Source organism: Bos mutus, chromosome 11 (assembly GCF_027580195.1).
Source record: "Bos mutus isolate GX-2022 chromosome 11, NWIPB_WYAK_1.1, whole genome shotgun sequence".
Lineage (NCBI taxonomy): Eukaryota > Metazoa > Chordata > Mammalia > Artiodactyla > Bovidae > Bos > Bos mutus.
This window is the reverse complement of record NC_091627.1, coordinates 6,530,972-6,549,531: the sequence shown is the minus strand read 5'-3', so window position 1 is coordinate 6,549,531 and position 18,560 is coordinate 6,530,972. Positions and strand designations below refer to the sequence as shown.

Here is an 18,560-nt window from a genome sequence, read left to right as displayed (position 1 = left end):
GACTGATGACAAGCCACGAACTTGGTTTTTCTATCGAGTGAAGGCTGCTCGGGGCAATCGGTCCCATCAACCGTCAGGCACCCAGGAGGCATTCCCCGCCTAGGAACGCCAGGTCCCTCGGTGGGCCGACGGTCGCGCAGGCCCAAGGTCGCTTTCCAAGCTCCGCGGGGCGGAGGCAACGCTGGGGTTTGTCCAGCCCAGCGACTGTTACCATGGCAACCGCCACGGCTACCCACTGCGGGCGCACCTCTTCTGGCTAAACCGAAAAGTCCTCACAGCAGAGGCCAACTGAACGGCCCCGAAGTGTACCCGCCCCGCTCCCGGGACCGCAAACTCCAGGAAAAAGGCTACAATCTCCCCGCCGCTGGCAGCAGAGAGCCCGCTTTCAGGCGCTTCCGGCAGCCGCCGCTCTTTAGCCCCGGAAGTGGGCGGGAGAGGAAGCAGCTGGTGATGCTGGAACAAATATGGCCGCCCCGGCGCCCGTTGGCCTCTCGGGCTCCCGCAGTCCTCGGCTAGCCTCCGGCCTCCGGCTGTTCCCGCTGTTGGGGCTGCTGCAGCTGCTGGCCGAGCCCGGCCTGGGCCGCGTCCACCACCTGGCGCTCAAGGTAAGGGCGACCAGGGCCTTGCAAGACCAGGGCGGGGGACAGAGGCCGAGGCCGCTCCCTGATGCCGAGGGGCAACTTTTGGCCCAGGGGAAGCGGGGGTCGGGGGGTTGTCTATGAGCGATTGGATTCCCGCCTCTATTCCCAGTCGCGGCCTCCCTCTCATAGGGGTCTGTTGGGAACTGTGGGAATGGCGGGAGTCCTCGGTCGGTCTGGAAAGGGTAGGAAGATTCGAACTAAGAGAGGGAAAGGGGCCGAACTGCGGTGTAACCCCGAAGGACTTTCAGGGGGCTGTGCTTGCAGTCCTGTTGGCTTCCCTGACTTCCTTGCCTAGAGCAACTTGATCTTCCTCCTCCCTTTCATCTCCAACTTCTACCCCCGACTTCGCTCGTCCGCCTTCTCCTTTGGTCCATCCCCCTGGTGCCTGGCAGTTGGAAGGTGCGCGGCAGTTGGAAGGTGCGCGGAACCTTTGCCTCAGTTTCCCTGGTGGGCGTGGCGGTCTCTGGCCTGAGCAAAGTGAGCATCTCCAGGAGGAATTTCAAATCTCGCTTGAAATCCGTTACCGGAAATTTAAGCCCAGCAATGAAAATATGTTTTTGATTAGAGGCCTTTTTATCCCTCGCTTCTGTCATTGTCTGTCTAGGGAAGAAATTTACGATAGGCCTAGACTGAACCCTTTGTATCCTGCTTTTTAATTCAAAACATGCCTCCAGGCGATTTAGCTGGTTAATATATGAGACCAGGAAAAATAAATCGTTGTGACCCCAAACCTTGTACATAATTTTCATTCTGTAAGGTATTCTTAGCAGAATGAGGTTTCAGCAGTGAGAAAGTTTGTCTTATTAAAACCCTTATTAAATTAACAAAGCAATGTATTTTGTGACTATAGTTTAAAGAATACAGAATCTGGATTAAAAAAACCTGACTAGACCCATACTGTTATTTGTAAACAATAAATATCCTGATTAAAATGGTTGTCAACTGCAGGGAGAGAAGTGAGTCTTGGCTCCTTTTGAGAATATGCTGAAAGATATTGAATCTCTTCCCAGAAAATGCAGGTAGAAATGTAGGCAAAACTTCTTGGAATTTATAGGGCTTTGTAATCCTGCCAAAGCTTATCCATAGGTCTTAGTCCCCAGGCCTGTGACTCCAAGTGATGAACTCCTAAAATTCTTTCACTTTATAATTTAGAATCTTGAGTCTTAGGTGAAATCATGTAACTGAGTTTTTGTAGCTTATAAATTAGAGAACAAAACTAATACTGAACCTTGAACGCACTGAACCATGTCTCTTGGCTTTAGGCATGTCTAGAATTGAAATGTCAGATGGCCAGCATCATTAGGTAAATATTAACAATATAGAAGGAAAAATATACTACCCTCAATGGGAGAAGCAACCTGAGTTGGTGTAATTCTGGTGATTGATTTCTCCATATTGTGCTACATTGCTTCAGTTCAGTTCAGTTCAGTTCAGTTGCTCAGTCGTGTCCGACTCTTTGCAACCCCATGAATTGCAGCATGCCAGGCCTCCCTGTCTGTCACCAACTCCCAGAGTTCACTCAGACTCACATCCATCGAGTTGGTGATGCCATCCAGCCATCTCATCCTCTGTCGTCCCCTTCTCCTCCTGCCCCCAATCCCTCCCAGCATCAGAGTCTTTTCCAATGAGTCAGCTCTTCGCATGAGGTGGCCAAAGTACTGGAGTTTCAGCTTTAGCATCATTCCTTCCAAAGAAATCCCAGGGCTGATCTCCTTCAGAATGGACTGGTTGGATCTCCTTGCAGTCCAAGGGACTCTCAAGAGTCTTCTCCAACACCACAGTTCAAAAGCATCAATTCTTCGGCACTCAGCTTTCTTCACAGTCCAACTCTCACATCCATACATGACCACTGGAAAAACCATAGCCGTGACTAGACGGACCTTTGTTGGCAAAGTAATGTCTCTGCTTTTGAATATGCTATCTAGGTTGGTCATAACTTTACTTCCAAGGAGTAAGCTACATTGCTTAATGTTTTTCATCTTTGTTTTCTCAAATACTAGGTGCCTGTTCCATAATCAGTATTGTACTTGTTTCTCTCCTCTTAAACAGTCTGACATTTTGCCCAAGAAAGTGAAGTCACCTGAAGGGAGCCTGTCAGAGCAGCAACGTTAGATTGTCTTATTTTGCTTGAGATTGAGAGAGAGAATTTCAGCCACACACCAGAATAGAAAGAATAGTATAGTGAATTCCCATGTAGCTGTAACCATTAACCAATGGCTAATTCTGCTCTATCCCCACATGCATCCCTTCTCAGGTGCATTCTTTATTTTTTAACTAGAAAACAAATCTTTTTTTCTGTTTAATGTGTTTACTTATGTGGCTGCCTCTGGTCTTAGTTGAAGCAAGTGGGGTCTCAGTTCCCCAACCATGATCGAACCGACATCCCCTGCACTGCAAGGCAGAGTTTCAACCGCCAGGTCACCAGAGACGTCCCCCTTTCATTCTTTATTCCGTTTCCTCATTCCATGTTACATTTCCCATTCTTCTTCTAGTCTTCTCAAATTCCTTGTCTTTTGTTTTTTAGCTTCCTTAACTTTTGGAAACTCTTGAGGCATAGTTTGTATACATTAAAATCCATACATTGTAAATGCACAATTCAGTGCTTGTTGGTAAATTGACTGAGTTATGCAGCTGTCACCACAATCCAGCCATAGAACATTTCCATCACCCGTGTAAGAGCTCTTTTGTTGGTTTACAGTTAATTCCTAGTCCGACCTCCAGCCCCAGACAACCACTAATCTACTTTCTGTCTCTATAGATTTGCCCTTTCTGAGTGTTTCAAATAAATGGAGTCACACAGTATATGGTCCTTTTGTCTGGCTTCTTTTACTTATGTTATTGAGGTTCATCCATGTTGTACTGTGTATTAGCAATTCATTCCTTTTAATGGCCAAATAGTTTTTCATTGTATGAATATATCACCTATGCTCAGCCATTTACTAGGACATTTGAACGTTTGGGTTTCCATTTTTGGCTGTTGTGAGTAATATTGCTGCAAACATTTACATGCAAGTCTTTGGGAAACATGTTTTCGTTTTGGGGGGTTGATAGCTAGGAGTGGAGTAGAATGGTTGGGTCATTGTTGGTAGATAGCTTCCCGGGTGGCTCAGATGGTAAAGAATCCACCTGCCAGTGCAGGAGACACAAGAGATGTGGATTCGATCCCTGGGTTGGGAAGATCCCCTGGGGTAAGAAATGGCAACCTGTTCCAGTATTCTTTGGGCTTCTCTGGTGGCTCAGAAGGTAAAGAATCTGCCTGCAATGCAGGAGATTGGAGTTCAATTCTTGGATTGGGAAGATCCCCTGAAGAAGGGAATGGCTACCCACTCCAGTATTCCTGCCTGGAAAATCCCATGGACAGAGGAGCCTGGCGTGCTACAATCCATGGGGTCACAAAAGAGTCAGACACGACTGAGCGACTAACACTTGCACTTTTTTTTTTCATGGTAGATCTATATTTAACTTCTTAAGAAACTGCCAAAGTACTTTCTAAAGCAACAGTACCATTTTGCAGTCCTACCAGCAATTTGTGAGGGTTCTGCTTTCAACATATATGCCAACATTTGTCCTTCTCATATTATTTTCGAGTCAATCAAAGTCATCATATTGTTTGATCCTTAAAATCCATAAATGTTTCAGTATATATTTCAGTATGTACCTATAAGAAATAGGGACTCTTAAAAACGTAACTGCAGTATCAGATGACACCCTTATGGTTTCAGCCATAAGGCTTTCAGGCGAAGAGGCACTAAAGAGCCTCTTGATGAAGGTGAAAGAGGAGCGTGAAAAAGCTGGCTTAAAACTCAGCATTCAAAAACTAAGATCATGGCATTCGGTCCCATCACTTCATGGCAAATAGTTGTGGAAAAAATGGAAACAGTGACAGATTTTTTCTTGGGCTCCAAAATCACTGCAAATGGTGACTGCAGCCATGAAATTAAGAAACACTTGCTCCTTGGAAGAAAAGCTATGACCAACCTAGACAGCATATTAAAAAGCAGCGACATTACTTTGCCAACAAAGGTCTGTCTAGTCAAAGCTGTGGTTTTTCTAGTAGTCGTGTATGGATGTGAGAGTTGGACCATAAAGAAGGCTGAGCATTGAAGAATTGATCCTTTTGAATGGTGTTGGAGAAGACTCTTGAGAGTCCCTTGGACTGCAAGGAGATCAAACCAGTCAATCCTAAGGAAATCAATCCTGAATATTCATTGGAGGGACTGATGCTGAGGCTGAAGCTCCACTTTGGCCACTTGATGAGAAGAACTGACTTACTGGAGAAGATGCTGATGCTAGGAAAGACTGAAGGCAGGAGGAGAAGGGGATGACAGAGGATGAGATGGTTGGATGGCATCACTGACTCAATGGACACCAGTTTGAGCTAGCTCTGGGAGATGGTGAAGGACAGGGAAGCCTGGTGTGCTGCAGTCCATGGGATCGCAAAGAATTAGACGTGACTGAGTGACTGAACAACAACGACAACAATGTCATTTTAACAGAAAGAAAGATAATGTTTAATATCATGAAATACCAAATCAGGTTCAAATTTCCATTGGTCATAAATGGATTTAAACTTTTTAAAAATCAGAATCTAAGTAGTGTCCTCACATTATGATTGGTTAATATACCTCTCTGTCTGTGTTGATCTGGGGGGGGCTCACTCCTTCCAGCTCCCCTGTCCTGGATTTTGCTGATTATTTCCTTGTAGTGTAGTTTAGTATGTTCATCTATGCTTCCGTCCTGTGTGACCTAGATTTGCTGGATTATGTGTGTTTAAGAAAAACTAGAAATCCAGGCTTTCAAGTGAAACTAGCTAGCTCAAACTCAAATTTAAAAACAAAAACAAAGCACTGTGTTGGCCACATGTAGCACGTTTGTGGGCCAGCATAGTCAGTGGGCCGCCAGTTGAGGAGCTGTTTAAATAAAGAAGTGGCCAGGTAGGTGACCATAAGCTAGCTCAGTTAAATGTTACTCTGTTTTCTAAAATTCAGTTTGTGAGAAAACCTAAATTGACGTATCATTACCCCACTTGCTTTATATTTGAAAGCAGTCTAAAATGTGAAGTTATTGAGGAACGTAAACCATTTCTTATATTCCAATATTTAGTGAAAAGTTTAAAACAACTTTCTAAAATAACGGGGAAAAGGAGAAAAATATAGTAGCTGTCTATAAGGGTTATGGGAATTTTTTTTTTTTTTTTAGTTTTGTCTCCAGCTCTGCCCTTTCTTCTGAGCTCTGGACAAGTGTATCCAGTTTCTTAACCCCCATTTCCACTTAAGTGGCTCATAATCATCTCTGTATGTTAGAAACATCCTCACCCTTCACCCCCAATCTGTACGTACTCTTTGTCCAGTTTTTCTTTTCTTAGTAACTGGGACCACCAGCTACTCATTTTCTTAAGTCAGAAATCTTTTATTCTTATCTTCTCATCACCAAGTTTCATAGATTTGTGTTCTAAATACAAAGCTCTCCAATCCATTCACTGCTGTCATTGCCACTGTGACTGATAGGTCTAGGCCATCCTTGGACCAGGGAGGTCTCCTCATACCTGTTTTCCTAGCATTATCTTAGTTCCTATTTTGTTTTGTAGCCTTATCTTCCTAAAAGCCAAAGCCAGTCATGACACTCCCCTTTTAAGCCCATTGGTGGCACCCTGTGCCCCTGAGGGGGAACTCTCAGTTCTTCGACTGCCAGTCTCCTCTCTGCTGTCATTGCCCTGCCTTTCTTTAATTTCTTAGTTCATATGTGTGCAGTTTCCTGAATTTTTTTAATGTCTGAATGTACCCAGGTAACCAGCACCCAGGTCAAGAAGAAGGACTTTACTAATACCCCAGAAGCCCCCTTGATTGTCTCTCCCAGTCACTAAAAGTCTTATAATACCCAGCACACATCAAAACAGGAGAAGGAGCAAGGTCTTATCCTGCTCAGTTTTGAACCATAATGGCACGTGACTCTGTAGTGGGGATCAGGCAGATCGATGGGGCAGAATCGGAAGCGCAGATGAGAGACTCATCCTGGTGCAAACTTGATGTGCAGCAGGGGCGGCACCGTAGGGCAGTGAAAGTTAGGACAGATCACTCTGGAGTGGCCTCAGGACACCTGGCTGGTCTCCATGGGAGTAGGGGTGGGGAAAGAGATGCTATCCCACAAACAAAATATATTCCAGGTGAATTACAGAGTAAATGTGAAAACAGAACTCTCAAACTTCTAGAATAACATATCGTGAATATTTTTGGGCTTCCCTGATAGCTCAGTTGGTAAAGAATCCACCTGCAATGCAGGAGATCCTGGTTCAATTCCTGGATCGGGAAGATCCTCTGGAGAAGGGATAGGCCACCTACTCCAGTATTCTTGGGCTTCCCTTGTGGCTCAGCTGGTAAAGAATTCATCTGCAATGTGGGAGACCTGGGTTTGATCCCTGGGTTCCAGATCCCTGGGGATCCAGGGAAGATCCCCTGGAGAAGGGAAAAGCTACCCACCCACTCCAGTATTCTGGCCTGGAGAATTCCATGGACTATACATGGGTCGCAAAGAGGCAGACACAACTGACCGACTTTCACTATCACAAATATTTTAGACTTTGGGGTAGAGAAGGACGTTTTTTAAAAGACATTTAAAATTGTTATCAGGAATAAACATTGAATTTTTAGAAATTTTATTGAAATATAGTTGATTTGCAGTGTTGTGTTAACTTCTGTGAACAGCAGAGTGACTCAGTTATGCATACATATTTTCTTCTCCGTATTCTTTATCATTGTGGTTTACCGCAGGGTACTGACTACAGTTCCCTGGGTTATACAGTAGGCGCTTGTTGTTTATCCATCCTATGGTATATAATAGTTTGCATCTATTAATTCCAAACTTTCAATACTTCCCTCCCCCACACCCCTGATAGATTTTTTTGAAGATGAAAACTGTCAGGAATAAAGATCAATAGATTTTCTCTTACAAAATATAAAAAGACTTGTATAACGAAAGATACCACAGTTTAAAAAAGAGACCAGGAAAAGATACTTGCAGCATCAAAGTCAAAATTAGTACCCAGAATATATAAAGAATTTAAGGGAAAAAATCCAAAAGGAAAATGGACATATGATGTTTATTTATTTAGTTTTCTAAATTTTTACTTTTTAGGCCATGCTGCCTGGCATGTGGGATCTTAACTTTTCCAACCAGGGTTGGAACCTGCATTGGAAGTGCAAAGTCTTAACCACTGGACTGCTGGGGAAGTCTGACATATGATATGGGTTTTTTTGGGGCGGCGGGGGGAAAAACAATTTTATTTTTTAATTTTTTTTTATGATATGTTTTTAAAAAAGCATTTTACAAAACAAAAACTCAAATGGCTAATAAACCTAGATGAGGTGCTCAAACTCATGAAGTACCAGGAAATGCAAATTGAATCATCAATATTGATTTTCCCCCAAACTGGGAAAAATGAAATGTCTAATGACATCAAGGTTCAGTAAGGATGTAAGGAAACTTTCTTATACTTTGGAAATTCATTTGTCAATTTCTACTAAAATTGAAAATGTGCACACCCTGTGTCCTAGGATTTTCCATCTAGATGTATATACCCTTAATCCCCACCCAGATAATACATAGCGTATGTGCAAGGGGGGCTTCTCTGGTGGTCCAGTGGTTGAGAATCCACCTTGCAATATAAGGAACACCAGTTGGATCCCCGATCGGGGAAAGTCCCACATGCCACGGAGCAGCTGAGCCTGTGCATCACAGCTACTGAGTGCATTCTAGAGCGAGAGAACCACAACTGCTGAGCCCACTTGCTGCAGCTGCGGAAGCCTGCATGCCCTAGAACCCATGCTCCGCAAAAAGAGAAGCCCCTGCAGGCAGGAGCCTGTGCACCGCAACTAGAGAAAGCCTGTGTGTAGCAGTGAGGACCCAGCACAGCCAAAGCATAAGAGAAATAAATACGTCTTAAAAATAGCACAGTTTAAAGAAAGAAAAAAAAAAAGATATGTACAAGGAATTCTCGTAACAGTGTTGTCACAGCAAATGATTGGAAATTACCTGAATGCCCAGGAATGATTGGGCTTTACCTGAATGCCCAGGTGATGCTTTGGGGAAATAGATGTACATGCGATGGAACACAAGCAGATAAAATGAGGAACCAGAGCATATTCAATGTGTCAACACAGATAGGGCCTCAAAGAATGCAATGCTGTCTGAAAAATGCACGTTGCCAGATGTGCACATACATTGTAACACAGTTTATCAAACTTTTAAAAACATCATGATACTGTATTGATGTTTATGGTTATGGATATGAACTTGGGAAGGGATGGTCGAGGGGAATAGGATTTATTCTCTTCCTCTTCCTGCTCCTTGCCCTCTCTCTGTTCTGATGGTTCTGAAGCAGCTTCGATGTAGACATGTCATAATTGTGAGCAGTGGGTAGATGGATATTTGTTGTTATTCCTTTTATTTTTCTACAGCGAAGGGGATTTTGAGCCTCCTGGGGGAGAGGGCTCTCTTGTCTCGCTGACCATTGATTGTCCTTGGGGAGATTTCTGGCTTCCGTGTGGTGGAAGAAGAGGTTTCCTTATTCCTGGACTGTAAGAAGGCTGTGGGAGACTTTTTTTTTGAGAGTTGAGTCTTTTATCACTTCTCGGGCCTTAGTCATTAGTGGCATTTTGTAAATACTGGTTTCTTTACATTTGAATTAAATCAAAGTTGAATGAGTGATTAGTGTGTTTGACTTTCTTGGTTCCTATTAATCTGAAATTTTGTGTCTTTTATTTGTATAGTGAAATACAGTTTACAGAGTGCCTTCTTTACGTATATCTTACTTGATGTGGTAACATGATCGCTTAAAAGGGAGTGTTGGAAATTAGGTTAGATGCTAAGTCACTTCAGTCGTGTCTGACTCTGTGCGACCCCATAGACGGCAGCCACCAGGCTCCCCCATCCCTGGGATTCTCCAGGCAAGAACACTGGAGTGGGTTGCCATTTCCTTCTCCAAGGTTAGATGAGGGTCCTGCAATTAATATATTGCTGGCAAATAATAATTGTTGAAAATAACTATTTTTTAGTGATTATAGGTTAGTACATGGTCTTTGTTAGGAATTTAGAAAATACAGATTCCTAACAAAGACCATGTACTAATTTATTTCCCATGTTAGCAACGTAATGCTCAAAATCCTTCAAGCTAGGCTTTGGCAGTTCATAAACTGAGAAATTCCAGATGTACAAGCTGGATTTAGAAAAGGGAGAGGAACCAGAGATCAAATTGCCAGTGTTCTTTGGATTATAGAGAAAGCAAGGGAATTCCAAAAGAAATCTGCTTCATTGACTACACTAAAGCCTTTGTGTGGATCACAGTAAACTGGAAAACTCTTCCAGAGATAGGAACACCAGACCACCTTACCTATGTCCTGAGAAACGTGTAGGCAGGACAAGAAGCAACAGAACCTTACATGGAACAACTGACTGGTTCAGAATTGGGAAAGGAGTACGTCAAGGCTGTATATTGTCACTCTGCTTATTTAATCTCTATACAGAGTATATCATGCGAAATGCTGGACTGAATGCCTCTCAAGCTGGAATCAAGATTGCTGGGAGAAATATCTACAACCTCAGATATGCAGATGATACCACTCTAATGGCAGAAAGCAAAGAGGAACTAAAGAACCTCTTGATGAGGGTGAAAGAGGAGAGTGAAAAAGCTGGCTTAAAACTCAACATTCAATAAACTCAGATTATGGCTTCTGGTCACATCACTTCATGGCAAGCAGATGAGGAAAAGTGGAAACAGTGACAGATTTTATATTCTTGGGCTCCAAAATCACTGTGGACGGTGACTGCCACCATGAAATTAAAAGACATTTGCTCCTTGGAAGAAAAGCTATGACAAACCTAGATAGTATATTAAAAAACAGAGACATAGCTTTGCCAACAAAGGTCTGTACAGTCAAAGCTGTGGTTTTTCCTGTAGTTGTGTATGGATGTGGGAGTTAGACCATGAGGAAGGCAGAGCACCGAAGAACTGATGCTTTTGAAGAGTGGTCCCTTGGACAGCAAGCAAGATCAAACCAGTCTACAAGCCTAAAGAAAATCAGTCCTGAATATTCATGTATTCATTGGAAGGCCTGATGCTGAAGCTCCAGTACTTTGGCAACTTGATGCAAAGAGCCAACTCATTTGCAAAGACCCTGATCCTGGGAAAGATTGAGGGCAGGAGGAGAAGGGGATGATGGAAGATGAGATGGTTGGATGGCATCATCAACTCAATGGGCATGAGTTTGAGGCAACTCTGGTAGATGGCGAAGGACAGGGAAGCCTGGTGTGCTGCAGTCCTTGGGGTTGCAAAGAGTCAGATGTGACTGAACAACAAAGTGAAAGAAACAATGAACAGAATTTTAAAATACAAACGGAAAACAAACACTAGCAAAAATAATGGTGTGGATTTGGGGAAGAACCAAATCCAAGTTTTAGAAAAATACTTAGCCTAGTGTTTTGTATTTAGGATCTATGTGATAACTGAACATTTGGGCAGATAATTCCCAATATGAAACTCATGACTTTACACAACGTGAAGTGCCTTTGTGGAACCTCAGCTTTGGGAGTATCCACTGATCCCATTGTTCTCTTGGACTTAAAATTTGTGGACTGAGCTGAGATTGGAGTCACAACTCTGAGACAGTTTCAAGTAATGGGCAGGTGTCTCTTGTTGTTCTTCGGGGGGAGGAGCCAAGTGTATTCTTGGAGCAGCTTTGGCTACTTCCCCCTCATCACCCCCCTCCCTGTTTTGAGTGCCTGCTGGATGCCAGGCCTTGTACTTGAAGGAAGGATAGGAGGATGACTAAAACATTGTTCTTCCTTCCCTGGAATTCACGTTCCAGCAGGCCATCGAGTCTGCCCCCGGGACCCTTCCAAATGCACTGGACTGAATCGAATCTATTGTGTGTTTCCCTCTGCAAAATTGTTGCTGTCATATGAATTTCTGATGAGTCTTCTTCAGCTTTTGGAGCAAGATCAAGTCCCACAGTGGTCAGTATTACTGAATATATGGAGACATTGGTTAGCTGACAAGGAACTAGATATCGCAGTTTTCCAAGCAAATGAATAGGTTTACTAATCAACTTCTCCAGATTACTAATTCTTCTACTGCACATCTTTTCAGGATGACGTGAGGCATAAGGTTCATCTGAACACCTTTGGATTCTTCAAGAATGGGTACATGAAGGTGAATGTCAGCAGCCTTTCAGTGAATGAACCTAAAGGAGCCACAGACAAGGACTTCACTGTAAGTGCCTTTCCAGGAGCAAGGGTAAACCCTTTTCTGTTGCTCAGGTAAGAGCGTCCCCCATTTTTAAACATGGAATATTAGAATATGTAGAAAGTTAAACTTGTGAGCAGACAGCAGTAGTTTTATTTTTTAACACTGAAGTTACAATTCTTGAATAATTTCAGTTACAGCTGATCCTTCTTACAAAATACACGCTAAGAAAACCGAGAGGAAGGCCAGGCCAAAATAATCACCTTTTCTTCTCTTGGGCTAAGAAAGGTATGGACGTCGGGGCATCAGTGGTAATTCACTTCTACCGTTTTCACCTCCTCTTAGATTGGATTCAGCCTAGACCGAACAAAGAACGATGGCTTTTCTTCGTATCTGGTGAGCATCGAGTGCGTGACCTGACGCCCCCTGCACTTGCGCCCAAGCCCTGGGTGGGAGTGCCCTGCCCCTGTCAGCGCTGCTTCCTGAGGTGGCAGCTTCGACTTCCAGGCGTCTGAGCAGCCGCAGTTGTGTCTTTTGAGTGGAGGCTGGGCCACTTACTTGCTTTGTTCATGTAAACCTTTTGTTCTTATTGTAGTGTGACTGAATAACATGATGTGTAACTGGGTCTTCCTTCTCAGGATGAAGATGTGAATTACTGTATTTTAAAGAAGCAGTCTGCCTCTGTCACCCTTTTAATCCTAGACATCTCCAGAAGTGAGTAAGTAATGCTAAGATCCTTCAGTTCAACCCTCGAGTAAAGTTGGGGGACTTCGGTAGTTAAGCTAAGACGCGTATCATCTGCCACACGCCAAATACTTTGCCGAGTGCTGGAGATCAGGTGGAGGTGCAGTCCTGGAGGAGCTTCTAGATGAGACAGCAGCGATACCAGTGGTGGCAGCAACCTGGAGGAGCAGTAGGGCAGAGGGACGGTGGTTTGTGGGCAGGAAGGGAAGGCTTCAGAGAAGTGTTGGCGCAGCCAGCTTTCTCGTGAGGAGACTTTGCAGAGGAATAAGAAAGGGAAGTGCATTCCCAGCAAAGAGAACGTGTTGCACCGAGAAAGAGTAGCGTGCGCTAGCATGGCACGTGTTCAGTGAAGTGAGTGTGTTGTTCGCGCCAGCTAAGGGGAAGAGGGAGGTTTCTGCCTATCCCATGCTGGACGTGCTCCCCTTGACGTGTGCGATAGTGCCACCTGAGGGCACGTGTCCACTCCGGCATCGAAACTCGCGGGCCCCTCCTCAGGCGGGATGGGTCTCACACAATTGGGGTCTGGTCAGCAGGGAGAGGGAGGACATGCACCTTTCATGGGCTGCGAGTCGTTTTTCTGCCCTTCGCTTGCTCCCCGAGGCCTGTTTTAACGTCTTACTGGGTTTTTTTAACCTCTTGTTCCTTTTCCCGTGTGCACAAAGTGCAGGAAAGATGGGGAAAGAATAGTCATTTCTCCTGATTCCCCACGTTAGAATACTCAGTCATTTATATTTCCTTCTAAACTTGTTTCCTAAGTCTAGAACATCTGATTTTAAAAATCCATAGTCATTTTATAATTTTATAAGCGTCCCTGTTCATTCAGCTTGATCATCATCAGTTTGTTGAACACATTACACATACTTAGGGAGGAAATATATACCTCAGAATCAAATGGTTGCTACAGACTCAAACTTTGGAGTGGGGCTGCCCCAGCTGCTGACTAGCTTGCTACTCTTGGGCAAGTTCTTTAACCTTTTAGCTTCCATTTCAGCATCTGTAAAAGGCAGATAATAGAATCTGTATCCAGTCCATCACGGACTGCATGAGATGATGGGCTTAGAGCTGGAAACAACACCTAACTGACAACACCTACCCGCCGTAAGCTTTACTTTGATCTCTTTCTCTTTTTCTTCTGTCTTACTTGAATATAGAGTGAAAATAAGATCTCCACCAGAAGCTGGTGCCCAGTTACCAAAGATCATCTTTACCAAGGATGAGAAGGTTGTTGGTCAGAGCCAGGAGCCTGGTGTTAACCCTGTCTCATCAGGCAGCCAGGCTCCGAAAGAACAAGGTAACTGTAAGGTAGACACTAGCCTTTCCTTCACTACCTTGCTTCCTAGATCCATTTTTGTTCCTACTTAAAAACAAACATGATTTTATTTAGCGTTATTTTACTTTTGAGGTGATATAAAAATGCATAACAAAGAAAAATACAGGAAAGATGGAGAAAGAATAGTCGTTTTTCCTTATTCTCCATGTTAGAATAATCAGTAATTTCTATTTCCTTCTAAACTTGTTTCCTAAGTCTAGAACATTTGATTTTAAAAATTAATAGTCATCTTATAATTTTATAAGATCCCTGTTCACTCAGCTTAAAAATTTTTTTATACTTATCAGATGCCCCATTAAATGGATACTATAGTTTGCTTGGCATTTTCCCTTAAAGAGACATAGTTCCATTTTGATGCTATTATAAAGCATTGCTGCATCAGACGTCTTTATTTGTAGATTTTTTTTTTTATGTAGAACGTTTTTTTTTTAGGCTGAGTTCCAGGAACTGGAATTTCTGGTTCAAAAGATATGAATACTTTTGGGAACATTGATACATATTTTCATTCCTTTCCACATGAGTTGTGTGAATTTATACTCCTTTTAGGAAATATATAATCATAGCACCCACATCACCAAGTCCTAGCCAGCAGTGGGTTTTTGGTTGTGTTTGTTTTTTAAATCCTAAAGTGAAAGGCAAAGGGGTGTCCTTGGTTTTGAAGTCACTCTTATCACTGAGATCGCACTTTTTCTCCCTATGTTGATTTACCAGTTTAGATTTATCACCTCTTTTATTGACCATCAGGTTTATCTAGTAATTTATATGAGGTCTTTAAAGATAACTTTATTAGTTACAGTATTATTTATGTATTATTTTCTCAGTTTGTCAACGTTCTAACACACACTAAAAGACGTGCAGAGTGTTCCACGTGTGTGATGGTGCGGCTCCATGTATGTGCACCATCTTCTCCTCGTCTAGGTTCCTTGAGCTCACGTGACCATTCCCTAGGCAGAACATTTTCGTCCTTCTTTTTATTCTGAAACTCTCTCCCTTCCTATATAGTTTGAGAGTTTCTTCCTCAGAAAGAACGACTTAAGTAAAAATAAGACACAGAGGCCCTCTCTTTTCATTGAAAGAAATCATTAGCAATCTTTACACTCCTTGCCGTGAGAAAAAAGTATGCTTTATGCTAGTAATATTTGCTGTTTTTTCTACATATGTAAATAAATCTCATACGTATATATTTTAAACAGTGATCTGGTTTCAAGTGTCATTACTTAGAAAAAAAGAAAGTCATTCCACGTGGTATCTTTGGCAGTTACATGCACTAGGTTATTTAGAGACGATTTCCTTCGTTGATGCTGAGTGTTGCCATTTATTAAATTGTGTTCGTAATAGAGCATGTCCAATTTGCGGCTTCTACAGCTCAAGAATGTTTGGGGTTTTGAGGAATTGCAAGTTTGTAAGATGGCATGTGGCCTCACCATTTTGTTTATTTGTTTGAATTATTTGATGTTAGATGAACTAGAGTCTCATAAAGTGATACCGTAGTATACTTATGAGCTGAATCATGCAATAATATCTTTTAAATGATTCTTCTTTTAGAAAGTGGAAAGTCTAAAAGAAGTACCGTGGATTCAAAGGTAAGAACTAACCCCAACCTGTGCGCTCTCAGCTTTTCCAGGTGTGTGTGCTCACGCGCATGTAGGACTGTCCTTGTGCATATGTATACACACACACACACATCTGCATGCTCAGTCTGCAGGCGGTTGCCTTCTGTTTGGGGAGAGAACTTGGATGCTCTGAAATAATTTCAGAGTAAGACTGAGTGCTGAGTTACACAGCCCTTATGTGATAGAAGCTCAGATGGTGAGGGGAGAGGGAAGTGGGGTATCTGAGAGTCGCCTGGAGGGAGATGTCACTGGGGCTTGAAGTGTGGTGGATTGTTTGGGGAAGAAGATGAGAAAAAAGGGGCTGAAGACCATCATGAGCAAAGACTGGAAGTGGACATGAGCACTGACGAGTGCTGGGCACTGGCCTGCTGAAAGTAAAACATAACATATATTTGGGACCAGAGAGAGGTATCTTAGATTATAGAGGGCCAAAAAATTGAAGATATCGATGCACAGAAAACAGGAAGTCATGGTGTGTCCTTGGTCAGGATGGAACGTGATACCGAACACGTTAAGGGAAAGTCGTTGTTCAGAAGGAGCGTGCAGCGTGGCGGTGGTGAGGGGGCCGGGGACCTGAGAGGAACCAGGAGGAGTGCCGTCGTAACCGTGCAGGTTTCGGGTGTTGAGCATCTGAGCCAGAGCCGAGCTTCGGAATGTGGAGGAAGTGAGCAGCAGGCTGGGAGGCCAGGGCGGCGGGGAGCGGGGAGAAGAGGGGGTTGCTTTCCTGCCCCCAGCGAGGTGGGGAACAGAAATAACAGAAGGACACGTGGGAAAGTTTTAGTTTGGGTTATCTTAATATTTGAGTGATGGAGCATCCAGATGGCAGGGTTTCATTGTAACAGCTTTATTGAAGTAAGATTGATAGACTACAAACTGTGCGTATTTGAAGTGGCAGTTGAGTAAGTTCTGACTTGACGTGCACCTGTGAAACCAGCACCACAGCGTATCCGTCCCCTCCTGTCCTGAGGTGCCGCTGACCTGTCCCTAGGTGCTCTCCTGGAGTGTGAGTCTCTGAGGTTCCTATGTCGTCGCACGTCTCAGTAGTCCTCTCTGTTACTTGGCTGTAGTCCGCTGCGCCCGCGGCAGCGTGTCGGTCGTTTGACGTTGGGCGTGGAGGCGTGGCCTGGGTTGGCGTCCGTTGTCTCACTAAAGCTGTAAGACTGGAGAGGTGCTCAGCGGGGAGCAGGGGGCTGTTGGGGCGACAGGAGACGTAACTGAGAAAAGGAAACGGGTAAAGGTTTACCTTTTTTTGTAAAACAGGATTTCATTCATATTGAAAAGATGGTGAATTTCTTTTCCATTGAGCTTTTGAAGACCAGCGAATCTAGGATTTTAGAAAAAAATGTTTTGGAGCTTTTAAATTTTTATTTTTACTAGCATGTTTTTTTGGATGGTCTCATCTAAAATAGGTTGTTAATGTCTTTTTTAGGCAACAGGAGAGAAATCCTTTTCTGTTCATAATAATGATGGGGCGGTTTCATTCCAGGTACGTAATCTCTTTGAGTCAAGCTTTGTAGAATTTATCTCTGCCATGTAAAAGGGTGAATTTTTAAAGAAACTTTCAATTTAGGAATAACAACTTACATATGCTGTGTGCCAGTCATTTGAATATAGGAACTCTCTCCGTAACAAACCTCCAAGGTGGATATTGTTACCCGCTGCTTATCAAACCATGTTTCTCTGAGAGAGAATAACTGTGTATCCAGTGTGAGCATCAAGGCCCAGGTTCCAACCCGGTTCTCCCTGGCTGTCCCCACAACTCTGCCTGTCTAATCCCACACTGCCTCCCATTCAGAGTGTGTCAGAAACCCAGAATTCTCCACCTGAAAGGATGATTGTCATCTTTTGGATGATGTCATTTCAGAGACGAGTTCACTGAGACTTAGAGGCCTGAGTGAGCTGCTCAGCCGTCACCGTCGTTAACTGCACACGAGTGTTCATGCAGCATCACAGCCTGTGTGTGGGGTGTGGGGTAGGACATTGAATTGGATCTCAGAGCCCACATGCTAGGTGGTGACCTTGGACAACTCACTTAACCTCTGAACCTCACTCTTTAATCATCTGAAAATGGAAAATGATGACATCCATCTCACAGGGTGGTTAGGTGTATCATTTTTTAAAAATAAAAGTGCTTTGTAAAGCACTGTACAAATAGTCTCTTACCATTAACTTGTAAGAATAACTACCTCTTTTTCTAAGCAGTTTTCATTGAGGCATCATTTACTTCGAGTGAAATGCATAGCTCCTGAGTGTGTGGTTCTGTCATTTCTGACAATGGCCTGCACCCCTGCCCTTACCCGTGCTCAAGACTCTCTGTATTTGTACCACTTCTGAAAGGCCCCCGCCCCTGCATCTGCAGGTCTGAGTTCTCACCATAGATTCTTTTGCTGCTCTAACAGTGTTGATGTTATTTAACTTCAGTAGCCATCGGTATTAACAGCTGACTTGAGAGTTTATGGGGTGCTCATCTGCTCTGAACCCTCAGCAGCTTCCCCTCTGTCTCATAGTAGAAGCCCAAGTCCTCCTGCTGGTCTCCGAGCACACGTGGTCTGGCCGCTGTCGACTCTGAGCTCAGTCCTGTCTCCTCCCCGCGCTCTCTGTGTTGCTGTGCTGCAGCCACAGCGGCCGCCGTGCTGCTCCTGGGGAAGGTGAAGCCTGGCTTCTGCTCCCGCAGCCCCCACTGGGGAAGAGCTCGTCCACAGAGTCTTCATGCTTACTTTCTTCCTCCTTCAAGTCTTGGCTCAAATGTCACCTTTTCAGCAAAGCTTCCTCCGGTTGCACTGTTTTAAATGCAGCCCACGCCCCACCCCCCGGCTCTACCTTTTCCCTTAATACTTCTTTCCAGCGTACAGCATACTGTATTTGTTATATTTATTGTTTCTCTGTCTTTAGAAGGTAACTATACGGGCAGGGATTTCTGTCTGCTTTCTTGCTGCTCTGTGTGAAATTCCTTATCTTGGGCCTGGCCCTAGTAGTCTTCCTATCAGTAATTACTG

General features: G+C 43.8%; 1 protein-coding gene across 1 annotated transcript in view; it reads left to right on the top strand.

The window, feature by feature from the left end:
• The first annotated feature begins 231 nt into the window (after positions 1 to 231).
• Positions 232 to 18,560, top strand: part of GPR107 (G protein-coupled receptor 107) — a 58,914-nt gene continuing 40,585 nt past the window's right edge. Inside the window, exons 1-7 of the mRNA XM_005908791.2 lie at positions 232 to 605; positions 11,782 to 11,904; positions 12,223 to 12,273; positions 12,516 to 12,595; positions 13,773 to 13,912; positions 15,497 to 15,534; positions 16,994 to 17,050. Coding sequence (XP_005908853.2) covers positions 465 to 605; positions 11,782 to 11,904; positions 12,223 to 12,273; positions 12,516 to 12,595; positions 13,773 to 13,912; positions 15,497 to 15,534; positions 16,994 to 17,050 — 630 coding nt within the window. The 5' untranslated portion in view covers positions 232 to 464. The remainder of the gene's footprint in view (positions 606 to 11,781; positions 11,905 to 12,222; positions 12,274 to 12,515; positions 12,596 to 13,772; positions 13,913 to 15,496; positions 15,535 to 16,993; positions 17,051 to 18,560) is intronic.